The 22,868-nt window shown below is 38.3% G+C and overlaps 1 protein-coding gene across 1 annotated transcript in view; it reads right to left on the minus strand.

The window, feature by feature from the left end:
• The window catches only part of MAN1A1 (mannosidase alpha class 1A member 1), a 149,811-nt gene that overhangs the window by 44,084 nt on the left and 82,859 nt on the right, over positions 1–22,868 (minus strand). Inside the window, exon 5 of the mRNA XM_049817809.1 lies at positions 20,452–20,546. Coding sequence (XP_049673766.1) covers positions 20,452–20,546 — 95 coding nt within the window. The remainder of the gene's footprint in view (positions 1–20,451; positions 20,547–22,868) is intronic.

The raw sequence follows: 22,868 nt of genomic DNA on the forward strand, positions 1-22,868 counted from the left end.
AGCATGAATACAGGGAATCCCTGCAGCCTAACTGAAACCCAGTATCACCGTATACATCCTTTCCATTAACACCATTCAGATTTGGGATCTGGTTCTCTTTCTGAAAATCAGTAATACAATGTAAAACCAGACTGTTCTGGTTTCTTTTCCCAGCACATAACACATTTGCTTACGCACAGCTTTATCCTTCAGTGCCCATAACTATTTGAAAATCAAGATTAAAGTCAATTAATTTAACGAACAGAAGTACTCACATGCAATTTACAGAATCCTTTTTCCTCGCTTTATACACTTACAGAAGATATGTATTATTCAGTATAAACCGGTCATTTAATGATAAAAAACTATTCCTATTTTTCTCAAATGACACCAGTTTCATGTATATCACTGGGCATGTGGAAGATAACTATATTATTTACCAGTTTCTGATTCTCAGTGTTATACTTATGCTCCAAACATAATGTAATACGGTTTAATAAACATTAAATGTGATTTCATTGGATCACATATTTATCAATTAATCAAGTCCCTCATTGTTTGTGCGATTGAGGAAAATCAACCAATGGCTAAAATATGATCAAATTAATTAACTAAGGTATGATTAAATAGCAATATTTCTTACTGTCTAGCAGGCAGATGGACCCCCCCCCCCCCCCCCCCCCCGTAATCTAATACGCACCCCATTTTCACCTGAGGAAAATATCCCCACTACACTTTTCCTGTGGTAGAGCATTATCAGTTACTCAACTGCGTTCCACCAACTCCAGAACTTCACCTTTCATCTACTTACAATTACTTCAAGCAACAAATACTTTTACACAGCTACTGCTCATCTTATACGTGAGCTATTTACAAGAAACCAATGGTGCTGACTATCTCAGGCAGCCAAGGCACAGTACATTACAGCTTCATTCTCAGATATGCACTAAAAATTATGTCCCAGGACAATCTGATTATACCATAAAAAGAAGGCGGGGGGTGGGGGGAGGACAAACATTACCTTGAAAACTCTGTGAACTCAGATTAGGCAAGACCGGTATTTTTAAAGAAAAAGTAATTTTGTTCCATAATCTTTTTGGAGTAATTCATGTTTTAAATTACGATACAATGATACTTGAAGTAGTGAATATCTTGAAGAAGGAAAGGGGTTTTCCATTCAATTACCAAATAATTTAATAGAGTTGAAAAAGGCTGAAAGACCTATGCTACCTCGGCAGAGCAGAAAAATGAGAAGTACCAAACATCTCTTCTAAAAGTACTCCTTAAAAAAATAATCACAATCCATGCACTAATACTCATGACCACACTTAAGATATTCCTTAGAGGATTTTGTAAACCAGATTATCAGATAATAAAGAGGCTAGCATCAAGTCGTCAAATAAGCTTTTCTTACCAGTAATGGGATTTTAATCAATACAATGAAAATAAGATAATAACGGATGAAGTGAAATCAGCATGAAGGGATTACTATTTAAAATGATAGAATAATCAAAGGCTCAGAAGAAAACCACACTTCTGGAATCCCGCTGGAGATAGTATGTGTACTTTTTTTGTTCCCACACCAGCACAGACTGTTTCATTAACCCCACTGAAAAAGCTTCTGCATAGTAAACAATGTACACAAGGGGACATACACCTTGCTATTTTTCTTTTTTTAAATTACCAATGAAAACAATGATGCTATAGTTTTATAAACATTTAAGAAAATCAGGTTTCTGTCCCAATTCCAGCAAAATATTTGGTCAAAGGTTTTAAATATCGTTTGTAATCTCTCACTGCTTTTAATGGCTTTAGTGCAACAATCTGTATTTTAAGCCCCCCCCCCCCCCTTTTTTTTTTTCTCTCCTTTCTTGTATTTCCAGCTGTAAACTGGAATAGTATAGTATGGAGTATCTTGCAAGGATCATCACGTAAGAAGTGCCATACTTGGTCTTCAACTAAAATGAAGACCGAGTCAGGAATGGAGTATATTGGATAGATACGGCATATTGGTTAGTCTTTTTGACACTTTTGAAAAGTAATGTCAGTCAAAATAAGTTTTTTTGGTAAGGTGCACAATTGTCTTTTGGGCACCAGAAAGACTTTGAACTCAAAAGCCATCAAACTAAACTACTTTTAGGTCTCTTATGAGTCACTTAAAATAAGAGTCTGTCTACTCTATCAAAATGATTTTTTTTCTTGACCCTTATATTACGAATTTGGGAGCATGAGAGCAACACCCTGGCCCAAGTCAAAATGATCAGAGCACACACAAAAGCGGAGCTGACTCCCCGTTCTCGCTCCCGTCTCTTTCAGGTCGGCAGATTTCCAAAGGGTCTGGTCAAGGGCCAGCAACCAGAGTCTGCCTTGTCTGTGATGCGTGGGTGAACGCAGGGATGGAATATAAAAGAACAGGCTCCCTCTCCTCCCTCAAAGGCGAGCTCGAAGAACAACCTCTGCTACAGCTGCTGTCTCTGTGGACGGCAACAGGTCTTTTTCTAATCCTCTGAAGTATCTAAGATGTGTTTAGTCAATACATGACTGATTAACGACAAACCAATCTGGCTCACGCACAAAAAGCTATACAATTACAAAGGAACATAAAAGGAAAAGAGGAAAGAATAAACCGGTTGTTTACTTCAAAGAGGCTCAAGAGATACTAATACATAAAGTCTTACATATCAGAGGATCAAGTACTGATATGGTATAGACTAACACAAAACAATACATAAAAGTGATGGTGATGCCATGGTTTTGTCCGATGTTTGTTTTCTCTTTCTGTTGTGCTTGAGTGAGGGGAAATAAACATAAGCGATGCAGAGCGTATACCAGAGCTGCTCTGAGAAGACAAGTATTTTGCTGACTCAAAAAAAGGAAAAGAGGTCTGGAGAATTCAGGAAGCTGCCACCTAGGATTAGAATTTGCTACAGAAGCATCCCCAAAAGCTTGGAGAAGCAGGCGTGAGGAAGGAGGGTTTAGAAATGAGCAGGCTGCTAAGTGGAAATGCAAACAAGGCATGTCGTGGGGTGTACGACGTGGATTAAATGTGAACCGAGGAATGAGGGTGCTGAAGGGCGTATGTTATTCGCTCATGGAAAGGCCTGCCTTGACCTGCATCCAATACTGGACACCAACTACATTTCAAGAAAGACAGGGACAAAGTTTAGAAAGCTTAGAGAAGACTAACAGGAATTGTCAGGAACACAAAAAGCGTTGCCCCAGGGCTGAGGGGAGAAAGAGTTCTCTTGTTAACAGATAAAAGATTAGACATGGCAATAGTCTTCTTCCAACACATACAAGGGGATAAATCTTCCACTGAAATAGCGAAGTATTTAACTCCCAGGACAGACAGAGAAAGTAACACCCATCCCAAAAACCTCACAATAGTGAAGACACAGAAGCACTGGAATCAGCTTCCTTGGAAAAGCATGGAATCTCCTTGTTGCAGGTCTTAAGAAATGGCTAGACAAACATCTGTCTGGGATAATTAGGCGCAGCTTAGGTGTTCAGTATTGGAACATATGGATTGATGACACGACTTCTGCCTTCTTTCCTGTGATTATTTCATTTCTGAAACCTCCTAAAAACCATCTGATAAAGTGATACAAAGCTAAATCATATATTCTTGATGAATTAAGCTTGTTTAAAAATAGTAATAAAAATTTTACAGCATCCCATCTCTTTGCATTATAGGAGGAGGAGGAGGAGGGAAGCAAGTAAAGCCCATAAATAGTCCTCTTCTAATTTTCTATGCCTTATCAAAGCATCTGTGGTAGATCATTCAGAAGAACCATTATATAATGCAAAAACTGGACAGTTTAGACTTCATTAAGTGGAGAAAAAGAAGCAAGTTTGAATCACTGTCCAAAATTTAGTTACTCAAAAGCAGGCTTGTGAACTTGTACTGCTCATGAAAACCTTGGATGCTAGTAAACCTTAACTATACAACGGGTTGAATACTAAAATGAGATTTAAGCCTTCAAAGACAGGTCCAAAAGCTATTAGCCGTTAAAACAATGCTGACTAAAACATAGTTAAGCAAAACTCAATTAATTTACAAAATGAATTCCGGGTAGAAGATAGAGAAAACAGTTTATTTACGGCCTCAGTAGGATATCATGACATGATGTGAAACAACATTGCTGAAAGACTGCACATTCTAATGCCCGTTAGAAAACATTAATTTGAAAAGAATTAAAATCAAAATGATACATTTTTAAAATCATCTTTGCTCCAATAGATTCCATTATCTAGAAAGAATGCTGTATGACATGAAATGGACAACCTGAAAGGTCAACCAGAAAGACTGTCAGATTTGCTGCACCAACCACGATTTGCTGGCATGTATTTAAAACACACGAGCCTCACCAAGGCTAAGTATTGAATCAAGACATTTACATTAATGGGCCTTTGACAGACTAATACTCAATTTTTTTATACTACACAGAAACCACACAACATGAGCACCGTTACAAGATATATAGCATACGGATACCATTAAAGCTCAATTACAATGAATACTTGCTCATTTATTTCTCTAAGCACTACTGCAAGGAATGTAGCAGCAGTTTCACAGATGTCAGCTGGAAATAGTAGCCTTTCATTTAATTTGCTGAAAGATTGTTCCCTCCTATTAACTTCCTCGTAAAGATGTGTCAGTGTTGTAACAATAAAAACGTAATTTTAACGTGAAGTTTAAACCAATGAAGGCAAATTTCTGGAACAAACGGCTTAGCTGGCTCACTAGCCTCTTTTTATTTCCTTCTCAATAGCTCTCAAACTACCCCACCACCGCACAAGTCACATTTTGTCTTTACCCTCTGCTATCTGGATTCCTACACTGACATCCATGTGTCTATGGCATTTACCACTGGGGTTTTATTACTGCTTGTTGGTGGGCAGCAGGTTGTTTAATATAGAGCAAACCTGGTATGCTGGTAAGTCTTTAAAAATGACATTCATTTACACCATATCCTCTAAGTCAGGTCTACTCGGTTAGGTTATGATGTACTACTGTGAGCAAGGTCTGCTCATCAAAAAGCAGTAAACACAAGGTCATCCGTTTTTTAATGTGAGATTAGAGTGAGGACACCACGTATTTTGGATGTTGGCTAGGTCCATCCACCTAGAAGAGAATCCACATCAACCCACTGGACTAAGAAGTCAGGTTGTGTGTTTTCCGCAACATAAACACATGCTTGCGAGCTCCTACGCTTCTCTGCCCTTACACAAGTCCACCTGTAACGAGGTAAAGGTCAGCCAGAGCAGAACGTGATCATGGGAGTATTGCCCCTTGGTTGACTAGCCAGGCATTAGCTCTCTACTAGAGTAATTCCAAATTATATGGCAAGATTAGGAAAAAACCCAGCAAAATCAGCCAACACAGCATCCAGTAATCACCCTACACACCGGCAGGCTCCAGTAGCTAGAGGCACGCTCACTTGAAACACTCACCCAGCCATGACGTTGATATGATGTCATATAGTTAGTTTGAACACATACAGGATTTTTAGCAATGACTCATTGCGAAATAGCATAGAGAAAATCCAGAATGATCTCAGCAGATACAGGTTCTTTGGTAATGCTTATTTCTCCTGATGGAAGAATTCAGCATCTTCTTTTACAGTTTCTTTCTCAATATGAATAGCCATCATAGCAGGAAACCAAAGATATGACAGAGGATCAGCTTTCAAAGTTATATGTTCATGTAACTCATCAGCAACCAGAAGATTATAAAGAAAAAAGATAAAAGTTTTTCTTTAAAAAAAAAAAAAAAAAAACCACCAAAAAACCAAACCAACAAACCATTAGGAGCCAAACTATCTATCAAAACTGGACAGAAAGATTGAAGTTTTGCAGTTAACATTCCACACCCTTTCATACTATGAGGAAAACCCACAGATAGCTATAAAAAGCCTTAAAGCATTCATATATATGACTGAATTTGCTTTTGGAGGATCTGTTGGACTTCACTACCCAGTCAGCACAGCTGAATGAATTACAGCACTGGGTATCACTTAGGGTTATATTTTGTCCTACATATCTACAAACTAATTCTGTGATGTGTAGTCTTTATCAGTCGTAATATCTGGTAGTACATGAAAGCACACAACAAAAGGATAGCTGATAAAACTGAAAATTACAGCACAATCAAACTGGTTTACAGTACTGGAGTGCCTAATCCACCACACTTCAAAGAATACGCATGACACTTCAAAATATCTCCTTCTCCAAACAGCTGCATTTCATGTAACTATTCTTAATTTTGCCATCTGCAAACTGAGCTTTATTACTGTGAATGCTCATGAAAATTTTGTTACGTTGGTGAGTGCAAAGACGACACTTAGCAATTTTGAAAATAAAACAATACAAAAACTTAAGATAATGAAAAATGGTTTGAAGCAGACAAAAATAATGACAATATAAATTGTTCACAGCCATGTGTCTAAACAGAAAAAAAAGCCAATTTTGCTATATTCTTTATTCATTTGATTTGTTCCAAAGTGAATTGTTTAATACAACTAATGTAATAAACTGCACAGCTGCCTATTTTTTGTTTTGAAATACAAGCTAATTTATTCCATGAAAATTTTTTACTATGCAGAACAATATGGAACATTTCAGAAACCTAAAACCACTGATATGACACTGGCTATGAAACACAAATTAGAAGACGGCATAAGATGGTGACCACCACCATGCAGTATTCACAGTCATTAATGTCAAGCAACAAACCTCAGGCAAGTTCCGTTCCTTGTGTTTGAGGTCCTTTTGAGATGTTTTGATTTTTTTGTTTCAGGATTTTTTTGTGTCTCCAGGAGTTATGCATAAAGCAAACCCAATATGAGATCTGCCTGAATCTTACTCTCTACCCGTAAAACAACGGAATTTCCTAGTAGGTCCTTTATAAAATTCCAAGGCTTTTATTTGATTAGAGCCTCAGTAACTCCCTTTCCCCCCCCAATCCCTTATATATTATATTGTCATTATGGAATAATCAAATGTTTTAATTTCTGCTTAAAATCTTTGATTTGGCTGGCTCTCTGCTCAGCTTGAGCTGGATCAAACAAAAGACATAGAAGGCTTTGCTTTACTTTCGGTATCTAAGACCAGGCTTGTGATCCCGTGTCCCGAGAACAAGTAGGTCAAAGGTGCTGAGCAAATACACGCTTTTAGGCACTTTTGTGTTTAACCATCAACCACAGCGCAGCAAGTGGGGAAGACTGGGAGAAACACTTCAGAAGCTCACTCCTGAGCTGAACTAACCTACTAATGAAGACATCCACATCGATTCCTTGATCTTAATTATTCACAAGCCCTTAAGCCGCAACATACCCACCATCCACCTATCAGTGAGATCAGAGTGATTTAAATCCTATAGTTAATGGTTTCTTTTAAAGGAAGCAATAACCAAGGGAGCTAAAGCACATGTCCAAGAAGTGAAAGACCTCGATTCCATTCTCCTCCAGCTGAGGAGGTTCAAACCTACGCCTGCTAAATTCCTGGAGAACCTCGTAAACGCTAGGCAAGAAGCTGTTATGGCAAAGGCTGTCCATCTTTTCTGCTGTTGAAGTTGTGTCACAAAACAACCAAAAGGACACGCTCACTGGGCTGAAAAATCCTGGCTTTTGGTCTCCCAGAACACCTTCTCTAATACATTCCTAATGAACTCTTCAACAACAACAACAACAAAAGCCCTAAAACAAGACAAGCAACCCCAACCCAAAGTCTTATGTAAATAAAGCAGGTTTTTTTTTAACTATCTGTTCACTGACAGTGTAAGGATACTGAATAGTTTTGGACAGTTTTCAGAGTCTGATCTACATAGATGCTTTATGCTTTTTCCCCTTCAGTTGTTAAGAATAATACTAAAAATAAACCTTATTGACAAGATTACAATAATTTGTACACACCAGTGTATTTTAGGAGATCAAGCATGATAGCAGCAAAACCAGTCAGACTGCTTAAGAGCATTTTCTCTTATCAATTCCACTGCTAGGATCCTAGTTCTAATTTTTGTTCAGTGTCATTTGATTTCCTAATAGACAAGAGGCACTGAGCATGAGGTGATCCACAATAACCTTCACGCCTCATAAAGAAGGGAATAAGGGCACAAACACTCCCCCACTCGAGTCACCTTGTCATGCTAATTCAATACACGTAGGTAATTTCTATTTTCCCCTTTGTGTTTCTGAAAAACATTTATGGACAGGTTATGAAAAATGCAAACTAATATGACCATTACAGTAATTGCATTGGTTAGGTTTATTAATTTGTCACAATTAAGTCAATAAAGAGTTTTACTAACACCGTTATATTACTTGATTAGTTTTGAAAGTGATTATCCCAAGAACTCTATTTAATTGGAAGCATCTCAATTTACAGGGTACATTAAATTCTCAGTAGCATTTTAAGATTATTCAACATATGCAGGTCAATTACCAGTAATCACTGTTTCATACAACTGCTTCGTAAGAAACTTCAGTACAACACTGGGAAAGAATGAAAGAGGGTGCTGAAAAATACAACTGAACTTCAGTCCTGAAAGATACAATTGAACTTCAGTTCACATTATTATAGTAGAACGGCATATCTAACATCTAAATTGTTAAAACCATTCTGAAATGGAAAAGATTATAAACATTTGAGCAAAGATTAAAGAACAGTTGTCTACCTTAAAACAGATGATGATAATTTGTCAGGACTGCCAAATTACTGAATTGCACTAACTGCACTCATGCCCAGCTGCACATTAATTACCAGATTAGAAAATTGTAATTAATTTTCTTAATATCACTACACTGCTTTTCTTCCTTGAGTTAATAAAAACAGATTGCAATCAATCTTTGTTAATTCACGCTGCAGAACAGAACTGCTGTAGCTATTTCCATATGCGAAAAGCACCGCATGCATAGTTCTTGGTGTAATACCCTGCCTAGAAACTGTATCTTCTGACATTTTAATGAAGTGTTGTAATAAGGCAAATAAATTATAAATTGTAATTTGACTTAATACAGTTAGTAGAAAAACTAAGCTAAAAAATGAATTTTTAAAGAATCTTCTTAATGACAAAATCCAAAGTGGATAGTATTTCAACGTATTTTGAACTAGAAAAGAGGTTTTACTTGTAGTTGCCTTGTTGAAAGACTTCACTGCTAAGACTTTTTAAAAGTCTTCATCAGCTGACTTTGTCACTAGAAACCATTAAAAGTGCTCCAGACCTGTCTGGCCTTCACAGAGCACAAATTGCAAGAAATTTTAAGAACTAGTAAAGGAAAACAACTATAGAGACACAGACTAAAGTTCATCAGAGGTCTGATCAAGAGCATCCAGTTATAAATACTGCAAAGATAATTAATGCAGCATTCAAGCAGCATCCATTTTCCTGTGTCCATATCTGTATTAGTATCAAAAGGTGTTTTTATAAGATGGAAATGATTATTCAAGGGTTCTCCTGTGAGGAAAGGAGAACCGAGTAAAATCAATGTGCCTTTTTCATTTTCCATTTATGCCTGAAAGACCTTTTAATTCTCCAGCCTCACTGCTGCTTAAAAATTATTTCTCTTCTCTCCTTACTTCCTCTCCTTTGTAAAAGATAAGAACAAGCGTAGAAATAGGAGAATTATGACATCGTGGCTTCCAAAGAGCAGTAACAGTTTGTATTCTGATCTAATAGCAGTCTTCACATGGTCAGCTTAGGTGTCAGAAAGGGAAGACCAAATATTCAATAGCAAACAAAGGCTGAAAATGTTTTGGGTTGTTTTGGGGTTTTTTAAACTTTTCTAGAGTCTTCCAGGGAATGGTAAAAACCCCAAGTAATTCTGTATTTGAGAGAAACTGGAGATAAGAAAAGGGATTTTTAAAGAATATATAGCCTTCATCAGCAAAGCCAAGCACAACCATCTTTTTATTTATCCTTTCTCCCAAACTTCCCTAAAGCAGCCCAATCTGGCTTACACTGCTAAATGTTATATATATGTATGTACAGATATATGAAACATTTATATGTGTGTATAGATATATACAACCCCCCAAACATATACCAAAATATGCCTAAGAATAGCTTGATTATCACACCTTCCAGAATATTCAAGTACTTAAATATATTCAAGACCCTAAGGAACAGTGTATTACATGATAAAACACTCCGCCCAGAAGTCTCTGAAGACATACATGGGACAATACCCAGTACAGTTCCCAAACATTAATTTTCACAACCTGTGAAACTGAACCATCTGAAAAAAGACTCGGAGGAGTAACCCATAGATCTGGAAAACACGATGCATCCAGGATTCAGATTCCTCTTATGGAAGATGTGGGGACAAGGGAAAAATCACAGTTCGGGAGAAAAAAAAAAAATCTTCCATCAGAGCTGAAAACCATCACTGGCGTGCTTCTCCTCCAAAATAAAAAAGGATTAGAAGAGGGCAGCAAGCATAGAAGAGAAGTAGCAGGGTTAGAAAACATAAATTAGAGCAGGATAAAAGACAGGTTGCAATAGTTCTTGATTTACAGAAAACATAGAACTAAATGGCACTGGATGATCTCAGGAGCTCGCAATAAAAACCTGCAACTTAGATTAAGGATTCAAATAATGTCTGGATGCTGAAGAGACACTACGAGAAACAACATAGCTGTTTTCCGACCCAAACCGGTGCCATTACATTGACTAACACTGAAATAACTGAGATAACAAGTACAGCACTACAGGTATCTGTATTTAGTGCGGAGATTACCGTTTAAAAACAAGGATGTGTTCTCTCTTCAGCTGGGTGTATGGTCGTAAACCTGAGAAAATCCAACCAATGATGAGCAATTATGCAAGCAAGGAAAGCAATAATCCTTCCATCATTTTACGATTCCTGAAAAGAAAAGAAACTCTGCAAATCTCACCAAATTCTAAACCTAATTGAACAATTAACAAATAATAAACTTCAGTTTCTGTTAAAATCTAAAGCTGAAAATGAATCTGCATGCATTTTCTTATTACGGACTGACTTCTAGAGAAAAAGAGAACCGATTTAATGCTGATTTGTTATTTTAAGGTCACTCTAAAAGATTAAATGGAAAACTGCACTGAAAGAGTATCTGATATATCCATGAAAATGGATATGCCATGAATTTCAGAAGAAGAAAAGATGTCATAGGCAGTTATGACTAGTCAGCTTAAAACTAAACTTGCTTATAAAAATGGCATAAAACACACCCGTCAGCATTTGTATAATGAAACCGAAAAACACAAAAATCAAGTTTCGTGGTATTAATAGGATTATGAAGTACTATAAAGAGAAGTTTAAAATTCAGATAAGTGAAACGGTTACTTGTGATACACAAGATGCATCGCAACTGCACCAGTTACAGGTCGGGTTCCAGCTGTCCAGCTGGGAGGTTACAGTTTGGAGGAGGTTGAGGAGAGATCTTCTCATATCAGCAGCAATGAGAAACCATGTAATGATGAATAAAGTTTTACCTATATATATATACACACACAGACACACATATATACATGTGGATATATGTGTGTCTGCGGATCTATAATGAAAGATATATTCAAAGGTTAATGTACTTGGAGAAAAATGTCTTTTTAGTGAGAAAAAAATGTAGTCTTCTGTGAAGAGGACAGTAGAATGTATTCACAGTAATGATTTCTCAAAAAATGAGGTTAGCAACTCTCCTTCACACGTGTTATTTTAGGACAATAAGAATACAGAGTAACTACAAACATTAGTCACCTATTTAAACTAGTGCTTATTTCAGAATCTAGAATAGCCCTCACTTGATGCTAGGTAAAAATCTTGTTCCTCCAGTCTTGTAATGTTGAACAGCTATCATACTCTTATGCATATTATCACCTACAATTTAGACGGTCAAAGTTTAGTGCTTGGTAGACTCAATCCTTATTATCCACCACATCAGAAAGATGCTTGAACTAGAGCAGGAAAAAACCAAAGAATCACCTTTCCATTTTGAAATTACTGTTTTTAAGAATGACAGTCTCCATTTTAGAATTTATCCAGGTAGAAGTATTAAAGCAATCTGAGCTAAAATACACAAGCAAAACATCTGGTAAATGCCCCCTCTCCCCTTCTTGTGGCCATTTAAAGAGTTCTGTAATGAACTATGGAGCGAAGGAAAAATCCTGCAAATGTACATACATTGCATCAAATACACAGAGTGATTAATTTGTGTCTTCACAATTTGTCATTTGGAAAATTTTTAAGAGAACCAATCCTAATGCAACTATTATTTTTAGATGAAGTGCTTCCCTGAGGTGAGATGAATTGTGGTGGAAGTGACTGAGAAGCGCTTCTGCTCATTTTATTTATTTAATGGAACATGAAGCCTGTACAAATTGATTTCTTTCCCCCTGTAGGAAGCCTCTTCCAACAGTCACATTTTGCCTATTATAAGATTATCATTTACTGGACACAGATTTAAATTAGGACATACATAATACAAGCGATCGAAAGGGAAATGATGTTTAACCAGCGCAAAGATTAATGTGCCGACATTCGGGTGTGGGAGTTCCCAGCACAGTCGGGAAGGTTGAGGAAGGGCAGCTCAGCTGGCCAGGCATTAGGCATTTATTTTGGGATTTATTTCGGGACAAGTCAACTGCTCCTCGAGGTACTTCGTAGTGCCTGGCTCCCCGATAACCGTAACGGGAGCTGGTTCCTGCTGCCCTGGTAAAACATAGAAACGCGTCTCATCCTGAACTGAGCCTCGTCCTGCGCACCTTTACGTTCAACTCTCAAATATATTTGGCAACTGAGTACTACCAGAGAGACTCAAGGGCTCCCTTGCTTCTAGGCAGCGCGATAACTCACAATTATCTGCCAGTATCAAGGAGATACCAGCAGTTATCCAGCCAACGCAAGAACACAAGCAACACCAGCTTCTTTATACAAATTCATAAAATCCTATTTTCAATAAATGCAATTTCAAAATCATGCAGGCAGATTTCTTTGGAGAGCAAAAGCAGTTTTTAACTATCAGGAAGCAAACTGAGGATCCGATGCAACTTTCCCACGCTTGTCACCAGCCACCCTACGTCACTGCGGTTCAGCCAGAGCCTGGTTAATTGACAACCAGACTACTACAAAATCCGAAATACCTGGTTGTTACATGTCATTTATTGGTACATGCCATAGGTGACCGGGGTGAACTTCCTACTCCCGATTTATCTAGGGCAAAACACAAACCAGGGCAACCTGCTTATGCCGACTCAAATCCCTCCCCCCTTCCAGTGCAGAAGACTTTCATATCTTCTGTATAAATAACACACAGCAAAAAGCCATTTCCTTTTTTTTTTTTTTTAAGCCATCAAGACAAAAATTTATGATAGGTGGGGAAGGTTGTGATACCCTGAAGAGAATGTCTGCTGTGAGTGGGGGGTAACCCAATGAAGTGAAGACCAAAACCTTCCTGCAACCAGCTGGTGTCCGTGGGACTGTCTGGCACAAGGTTTGTTTTGTTTTATAAAAGAACATTACCTATTGCTAGCACTACAGAGATCTAGAAACTGTTTGCAATCATACATTTTATGCTGAGGAATCACATTACTAATACTCACATAGGGTTTTAAACAGATAAGTAGTGTGATAATTATGAACTTGTAAGTATTTATACTCATTTTGCAGTGCACTAATAAACTGTGGGGAAAGAGTTAGTGTTTACACTTAGAATTTGGGACTAGAATCTCTTTCCTTTGGCTATAAAGAAAGCACCTGAACTCAGAAAGATATTTTACAGTAGCAATAATGGGTCCCAAATCGTTCCTGTGTTATTGCCAGAGGGCAGCCTCCCAAACAAATTCAGCGTTATAATATTGACTTGAAGCTGCTATTTGAATAATACAGCTTAACATTATGGGCTATAATCAAAATAGTATTTTTCTTGGTTCTCCGCCCCCCCCCCCCCCCCCCCTCCAAACAGATATATTCCTTGAGGTACCTCATGAAATTTTTCTGATATTTTTATGATGAGATTTTTTTCATTGCTCAATGGCAAATCATACACCACCACCACAGGTCAAAAGAATCTACTCTGAAAACCACACTGACACGTACTGATAGCTACAATCAGAAAATCTAAATTTTAATAACACTCTCAGACCAATTTTTTTATTTTTATGTGTGACCGTGGAAGAATTATTTATGGAAACTCAAAGGAAGAAAGGAAAGCTGTTTGTTGTGTTTTTTTTTTTAAAAAAACGAAATATAAGATTATAATAGTTCATTTGATTCTTATTGAATATAAAGCACTAGTCATGCAATGCAGAACTGGCTACTCATTTCAGATGAGGCAAAGGCATGGCAAGCAATTTGCCTACTGTGGTGTTCTAACATGTTCTAAAACAATGAACTTGCTAATCAGACAACATATAACATGGTGCTATCAAAATGCCCCAAACAGAAAACTATTTACATGCTTATTTTGCATCCAGTACTGACTCCAGAAATGTAAACTTGTTCATGAATCATGCAACAAAACAGTGGGTTAACCAGCACCTGAAATGGCAGTGCTGAAAAAAATGTGCCCTTTGCTGAAATTGTCCTTGTCACTAGTTACATATAAATTAGGATGGAATTCATTTCCTCAACTCAAAAAGTTAGTTCTTTCAATTACTTGCCTAAGGTCTTCTTCAGTCAATGGAAAGAGATCAGTATCTCTAGAATGCAAATCATTCTATGCCAAAACGTATGTTTAACACCAGACAACTAATTTTTACGTAGGTAAAGTTCAGCTAGGATTTATCTCTTTGCATCCAGTGCTAATACAAATAAATCCACACTGCGATTCAAACGCCTGAAGGAAAAAGTCTGGTTTCAATTGGTCTGTTTTGCTACGGGGGAAATCTCTGTGTTTAACTCAATATTCAAATCCTTTTTGTTATTATTACCGCTTTAATTTATTACATCAGTGGAGCATTTGCCAAAGCCACATGCACAAAGCCTTTATTAGGTGTGCAAACTAGACTACTTTTAGTGCTTTTTTCTTAGGTAGTTTTGATTTCTTCCTCTAAAACTATGCCCACTTTAGACAGAAGGAATAAAATTAAAGATTCCATCTAAACACAACTTCTGCACGACAAACTGTGCAGACAATGCAGGTTTTTCCTCTTTAAAACCCCTTTAAAAAACAGGTTTATTTTTGCCAGAGACAGTCAAATTTAAGAACAAGCTTTATTTAACTCCATAGTATTTTTTTTTTAATTTAGTTTAGACACTAGAGTTAATAGTGCAAACCAGAAAATTTAAATTAGCCTTCCTGATTGACTCTCTGCAACAAAGTGCTTGTTGAGTCACTGGGACAAGTAAAAAAGCATGAACAACTAATTCTGTTAAAGAATATAATATCACACAAACAATTTGATGCTTAGGAAGATTTTGCAAAATAATGTAACAATCACATTTCAGGCATTTCTGATAGTTTAAGTGGGGGAATTAAACTATCCAATTACTTAATTTACGTGTTTGGATCCTTTCTTCCTTATATTTTCAAACTTTCTCAATGCATTAAGATTCCTTTACAAACTGTAAAGGAATACACTCTTAAATGCTTTGATTATGATGTCTTGGAAGCAGTCCCAGAACTCAGAGAGAACCGTTCTGTTATATACTAAAATCTTTTCTTTGGAATACTAGAGTTTTTCTCGTAAGGTAGCACGCTGAAGACATTTTGAAGGCCATCTATTCCTCAAGTGATTTAGGCCCGTGAGACCTGAAACATGTATGGAATTTGGGAACTACTTTTAAACTTTAAAATAATTTCAAGCAAATTTTGTTGGCTAAAGAAGAACATTTCATAGCTTGGCGGTTGGATAATCAGCCACGTTTCCTCCTAGGCAGAAGGTGCTGAGAGATAAGCTCCTTTAAATGCCTGCAAGCTAAAATACTGCCAGTATTCTGAAATACCAGAGCATGTGCCCCAGAAGAGAAGAGCACCTGCGCCTGTGTCACCCTGGCACACACTGTGGCATTTTAGCATTCCCATCCCTCTCCAAAGCAGCCCGGCTCTGCTGGGCAAGCCATCCTGCTTGGCACTACTGTCCTGGAACAGGAATCTTAGCTGGGGGTAAAACTTGAAGCATTCAAAATAAAAACCCTACGGGTGTATTTTTCCTTGTTATTTTCTTTTTTTTTTTCAAGTAATGTGAGAGAAAAGATTGGTTTTGAAGCTGTGCTGTGGGTGTATCTTCTTGTTCTGAATCCATACTGTGGCTCTGAGGGCTCAGTAGCTCCAAGAAACTTTTGTTCAAACATTGAATGCTTTGAGGCCTGGAAAGGCCTTTGGCATAACTTAAAGATGCTGTACAAAATGCAGTGACTTAAAAAATAGTAATAACTTTAATTAAAAAAGTCAAAAGAGGACCTTGCTTTAAAATCATGCTGACAACACCCTACGTACTGCAGTTTTGTCACTTCCATCCTCAGTTACCTACAAATGAGTAACTACTTTATTTAAACAATTTAAAAGCTCTCTGCTATCTCACTTCATAAAATATGTAATATTGAATTCAACTCAGGTCCACTGTTAATGTCCAATCAACGTTAAAGGGTGAAAGGCAAAGAATTCTGAGCTGATATCAGGCACAGTAAACATTTTACATTTATGAGTAAACCAAACCACTCCCTGTAGTTTGATTTTAATACGAATTAGTCAGATTTACTTCAAACTCCTCCTTTTTGACTTCTGTTAAGCTTCCCTGCTCTGACCCACTCCACCCATACCTCACAACTTTTCCTTCTATACAGAACTTCCCACGGTCCCTATAACCGTAAATGCGTACATAATTCACTTTTGTCACTGAGCCAGCAGAACAGGCACAGTATCCCCCTTAGCTACAACAACACTTGCAAACAGGCTGGACATCCCAAAAACACATTTCTGGTTTGTTCTGATTGCAGAAATAAAATTATTATTTACCCCAGTCAAAACCTTTTTCATTAAGGTAAGGCGTAACTATTTTTCAAAGTTTCAGATGCACTTAAAGGTTAGGTGTTACATTAGTTCTTCCTAAAAAGCCAGGCACCTTTATACCTAACAATATTGCTACATCATAGCAAATAAAGGATAATAAATAACCTTAAAACAACTATTCAACTGCTCAATGTATAGAGAGCAAACATTTTATGGAAAATATATTCTTTCATATAAGGATGCTTCTGGGTTGCTTACAGAAAGTAGTAATGTGGTCTTACTGGAACTAATACTGACTTAAAAAAAAAATACAGGTCTGCTTTCCAAGTGGGAAAAAGTGACATAAAGAGACAATTTCCATCAAAAAATGAAATAATATTGTACAGGATCTTATACTCCTGACTGATCCAATAGACTAACAACAATCTGGGTTCTTCTCTGTATTTCACAGCTGGGTGTCATCCCATAAACACAAGCCCTATACAGCTTCCTTTTCAATAGTCACAGGGGTAAAAATAAATAGATACAATAAAAAGGTTACTTGATCTTGTGAACATGATGCAAGCTGGATATTTGTTAAGATTAATTAACTCACTGAGAGTTACAATTTCAGGGTTTTTTTTATTGCTATAATTCTGAGAGGCATATTACAGAAATACACAAGGAATCCAATTGCTCAGTCATAAATTACTTGACATTTTTAGAGAGAAAGGAAAATTAAAATTTTAGCATGAAGCAGCCAGATTGTCACAGCTCAGTGAGAAGAAAAATAAAGGATCATGAACTGGTGGCATTTTAAGAAGCTGTTAGAGTTAGTGTTTTAAAAGTACTGAAGACTAAATATCTAAACAAAGGATTTGGGTGTGGGATGAAAATAAGTAAATAAAATAAATAAATAAATAAATAAATAAAAGCAGCTTTGCCAGCTTGTGCTCCTTATCTCCAAAAGAAGACTCAAGCCTATCTGTCAAGCAACCACCGCTTCATACCCAGTCTCCCTCTGCAGCCTCTCTTTGTACCAGCGTTTTCAGCCAGAATAGTCAACAAGTGTTATACAACACTGGTTACTCAAATAAGCAAGTGAGCCGTAAAAGGAACTTCAAATTTGGCAGTATAAGCAGAAGTGAAAAACAGGCTGAAGATGAACTGAAGATACAGAGGAATATCAAGAACATCAGAAATATGGAAATGCAACCCAAACATTTAGAAGGGAAAAAAGGAGATCCCAGTACAAACTACCAATCTAATTACTCGAAGTGTACTTCAGAGACAAAAGGAAATTTTACAAACACACTCAAGAATTGGCTAATAATTTTAGCTGAAGAATTGTACAGTGAACTTTTAAATGTGTTTGATAATTAAGGTTCCATAAATAAGACAGTAAGTGTCCCACGGTCATTAAGTCGTGAGGAAAGCAGCAGGATGAAGAAAAACAACGGAGAAGAGCAAGAGTACAAGACTTCAGGAAGATGCCTTCAATACGTAAGGACACACTTGGACAAAAGCACATATATATGTTTACACACAGAGGCATGCAAGGAGAGAGCAAGCCTGGCTATGATGATACAGGATGAGCAGAGAAAACAAACTATTCTGTGAAGAACACTTGCATAGTGAAACAAATATCCAGCTCATCTGTTAATCCAAAAATAGACATTTAAAAATAACCACTGACACCCACAATCTATTGGGAGTGTTCTCCAATTTGAAGCATAAATCAAAATAAAATCGAATAAAATACTAATCAGAAATGAGGCGTATTAGATCTGTAATATATGCAGGCTTCAGTGGCTTAGCATTTCCTAAGCCTGGATGACAGTGTATTTGTTTACGCACAGTATTATGGAAGAGTCATCTATTGAAGGTCAAATCTAGACAGATGTGCAAGCATTCAGAATGAATAACCAAGAACGCAGCATTTAATGTGAGTTTTTCTGCCATAGCAAAGGAAGTTATCTCGGCAGAGGAGATCTTCCACTTTGGTGCCAGATAAGAAATGAATCCCTTCTGCATTACCCCCTTTAGTGTTTGCGGCTGACATTTGTAGTGCACCACAGCAGATGTTGTAAGAAGCTAGGAACGAAACCATAAAGACCTACCACAGAATTTGAACTATTTGCAAAAACCATTGATATATTTAGTAGATAAGCAGGGATTTAGATAAGGCCTACATATAAGACAAAATATTAGCCTAAATACCGTAAATATGTTTACATATAGTATGTAGAGTAAGGTACCGTTGTGTTGCAATTACAAACGTACGCTAGAGTTTTGTACTCGGAAGTTTTTGTAACAGCTTAAAAAGCAAATAACTGACAAACCTAAACTTGTTGTGCTACTGAACGCACGCAGAACTCATTAAAGTCTTTTGAGAAGAAACCATTAGCACACACGTTAAGTAACCAGCCAAAGCCCAAGGCTCATCCCCAGGCAGCAGTTAGTCAGCCCCTTCAACGATAAGAAAGTTCAGGAGGCACTACCTCCCGCCTGCTCCCGCACACGGATGCGGTTTTTTGCCTCCCGCCTCACTTCTGTTTGAAAGGAAAGTGGAAGATAAGCCTGTCTGAACTGACAAACCAGATGTTTCTGTAGGACTGGCTCTAAGCAGTGTACTGGGAAGCCTGAAGCAATCACAGCCAACCAAGCAACCATGCCAATGCGTGTCCCGCCATGGGGAAAAGGTGTACCCATAAATACGGATCAAGCAGCGAACAGTGGAAGATGCTGACTGTCGAGGAGGGAATCATGCGAAAAACCACAACACAACACCAATACACGTACGTGTGAAATTCTTCTTGACTCACTTCTTGCGGCGGGTGGTGCTGGGGTTTATTCGCAGCATGAAGAAAGCTGATGTGTCCTTACGAATACACAAATAAACCCCACAGGTGTAACTTTCAATATTCTTCCCCAGGCAGTGCAAAGAAAACCATTTTCTCTACCAGCACAGTATCGCTGCTAGCAGACGAAGGAATTCCTGACATCTGTCTGGAGTCCGATACCGGAGGCCAGCGGGACTCGAGGAGAGCACGCGCCTCCTACAGCAAACGCGCGGCTGCCTTCAAATCACAACCGGCCAAAGCAAAACCACGCCTGGGGAGAGGGTGCAAAACAGCGAGTCTCTTGTAGGAGGTATTGCTCATGTCCTGACATGAAGGACACGCTGATACTACATTTGAGAGCAGGTAAAAATAAGAGCACAATGCGGCTGGAAACCTTATCCTTTCAGAGCAGCATGTGCCCTTTTGCTCCTACCCTACCTATAACAACACTAAAAGCAACGAAGGATTTCAGGAAAAGTGATGAGCAGTATACTAACTGACAAAAAAGCAGCCGGTTCTGAGATGAATGAATGTATTTCTATATGCATTCTTGTGCATACAATGTATATCTACTTAAATTTCCCAATTTAAACTGTAGAACCAAGGATCTTATGTCAACTTTTACCTAGCTGGAAAAACTGTGCAGCAATTGTAATAATTCTGTGGTGAAGATGGTTTCAACGTAAGTTTTTTATATGCTCTAGTCACCAAAAAGCAGTTGTTTTACCTCTTGATATTGAGCAACGCCCAAGGTATCCCAGTGGGAGTGTTGAAAGCAGGTAGCAATTTCTCTCCAAGCTCCACTGCCTTTTTTCGGAAAACCTGGAAGTTAAGAAGAAACGAAGTGTTGGAAAACGCACTGAATTCATTTAGAGAATACCGTTACGGAGCGTATAGTGCAAGTCATCTCAGCACAACGAAGCATCCCTGCTTTTTTAGAGTGACACCGAAGGAACGAAGCAGCACATCCCGTTTTCCATGACGCACAGCGACGGGAGAACTCAAATCACACGGCGACGATGCCCAGAAGACCTGTGTCTGGCACGACCGGCATCAAGCCCGAGACATCAGCGGAGCCAGACCCGCTCCGGTTTGCACAGAGCTGCTCGCTGGGTGCTCCGGGGTCAGGGAGGGAGGGAGAAGGGCTGCTGGATCCAGGCTGGCTCCCCGGCCGCTCCCTGCGCCAAGCGACAGACACCTCCTCCCGGAGCGGCGCGGATGCTGCCGCAGAAACGTCGCCTTTGCTCCGTGGGAGGTTTATTAACGGTGGCTCAGCGGGCTGTGGGAACCCGGGCTGGATTGCGATGTACCTGCTGTGCTGCAAAAATGTCCTGCACGGGAAATCTGCGGCAAAACCACATACGCACACCCCCACCAAAAAAAAAAAATAAAAAAAAAATTTTTGTTTTGCAGCACCACGGTCTTTATGGATTCAGGTGGCTTATACCCAGATGGTATTGATACCATGATTAATCCAAAAATTGGAATATACCCCTACAGATAACTGAGACTTAACTGATCTTCAGCATCTAAAGAGTTTCAGCTTTCACCTTAAAAACAAGAAGCAGAAAGACCCCAGATGCTTAACACGTGCCCACAAGAATGACAAACAATATAACACCAGGAACTTTTATGTCCAAAGTAATAGTTACAAAGCTAGAACAAAAAAGATTTTGCTCTCCTTCAAGTGCCAGCTCGGCTGAGGTTACATTAACCTGACTTTTTGAGCAGCGAGTGCTCTAGTAAGAGAGTTTTTAATTAGAAGCAATACTGTTCCAACTTAAATATAGAAACCTATTTAGTAATTTCAATATGTGGATGTTCAAGGCCTATTTGCTTGGAATTACACTGGGATCCTGCGCAACACTGAAAGGGATTATCCCAGGTGTAGTAGCCAAAATAGCAAAGTCACCTTCATCATTCTCTCTTTCTAATAACGGCTCCCTTCAATGCATTTTTTTCCCCTCAGACATATTTATGATGAATTTTTATTTATTTATGTATTAGAAATCCACTTGTACATCTGAGGCATCTCATGGTGTAGCCAAGTACAGCACAGCAAATTTTTGGAGGAGGGAAAAAAAAAAAGCATATATGTTTATTTGGATACATAAAGACATTTGCTGGTCAAAACAAGGTAATGACAAAATTTCTTTCCACACAAATAAAATACAATTTATAGAATCCCACTTTCTAAAAGCCACCTTGAGGAAAGGTTTTTATTATTGAAAAAATACGTGATCAGGAGAGAATATAAAACTCTGGGATAATCATGTTACCATAAGGAAGCTCCAGTCTTCCCCACAGTCTCTTCATATGACACAGATCTCAAGATTTCTGTGACAGCAGTCCAAGATTTACCATTACAGTACAAGATATTTTGAGGGAGGTTAAGCAATTTGAAGCCAAATTATGGCTGGAGTCAGAAAACTTTTTCGAGTGGATCGCATGGGAGCACTAGGAAAAACTTGAAGCAAGGCAGCAGGGAAAACAATTTGCTTGGAAATCCCTTCATAATCCATGTTATTTCTGACTTCCCGGTTTACCGATTGTGTGGATTCTGCTGAGAATTAGTTACGGATTTGTGATCTTCATCCAGCACATAATTCAGTCTCCCCAAGGGTTAAAACCTTGAGGGACACTCAGAAACAGCTGGTGCAGAACACAATTATCTCTTAGTAGACTTCGTTGAGAGGAGCGAGCGGCAGTAACCCCACCAGGAGCACACAAGGTTTCCTCTCGTTACGCTACGCAGCCACATTTTTCACCTTGGTCTGTTGAACCCAAACCTCTGCTTTGCTCTTACAGGACAAGGGAGGCCTCCCCAGCCTTTCACAACGTACGGTGCGATCAACTCATCAGCTTACTTTAGCATCTCTGCCCCGAAACATTGGAGTATTAACAGGAGAGTAGTTACTATGACCCCCCTCAAGCAATGAGCACACAAGGACCCCTAATTTCTATAGAAGCATCTGCTGTGCAGCATAAACCCTTGCCTTTTGCCATATGCAAAGGGGGTAGATATTTTATTTTATGGAATGTGGTTAAAGGTGCCAAATGTACTCTTTTTAGATGCGTATTTAACGACAAGAGATCTCCCTTTCAAAAAGCACGTACATATTTAACCATAGCAGTGGCAGCAAG

The sequence above is a fragment of the Accipiter gentilis genome, chromosome 15, assembly GCF_929443795.1.
Source record: "Accipiter gentilis chromosome 15, bAccGen1.1, whole genome shotgun sequence".
Classification (NCBI taxonomy): domain Eukaryota; kingdom Metazoa; phylum Chordata; class Aves; order Accipitriformes; family Accipitridae; genus Astur; species Astur gentilis.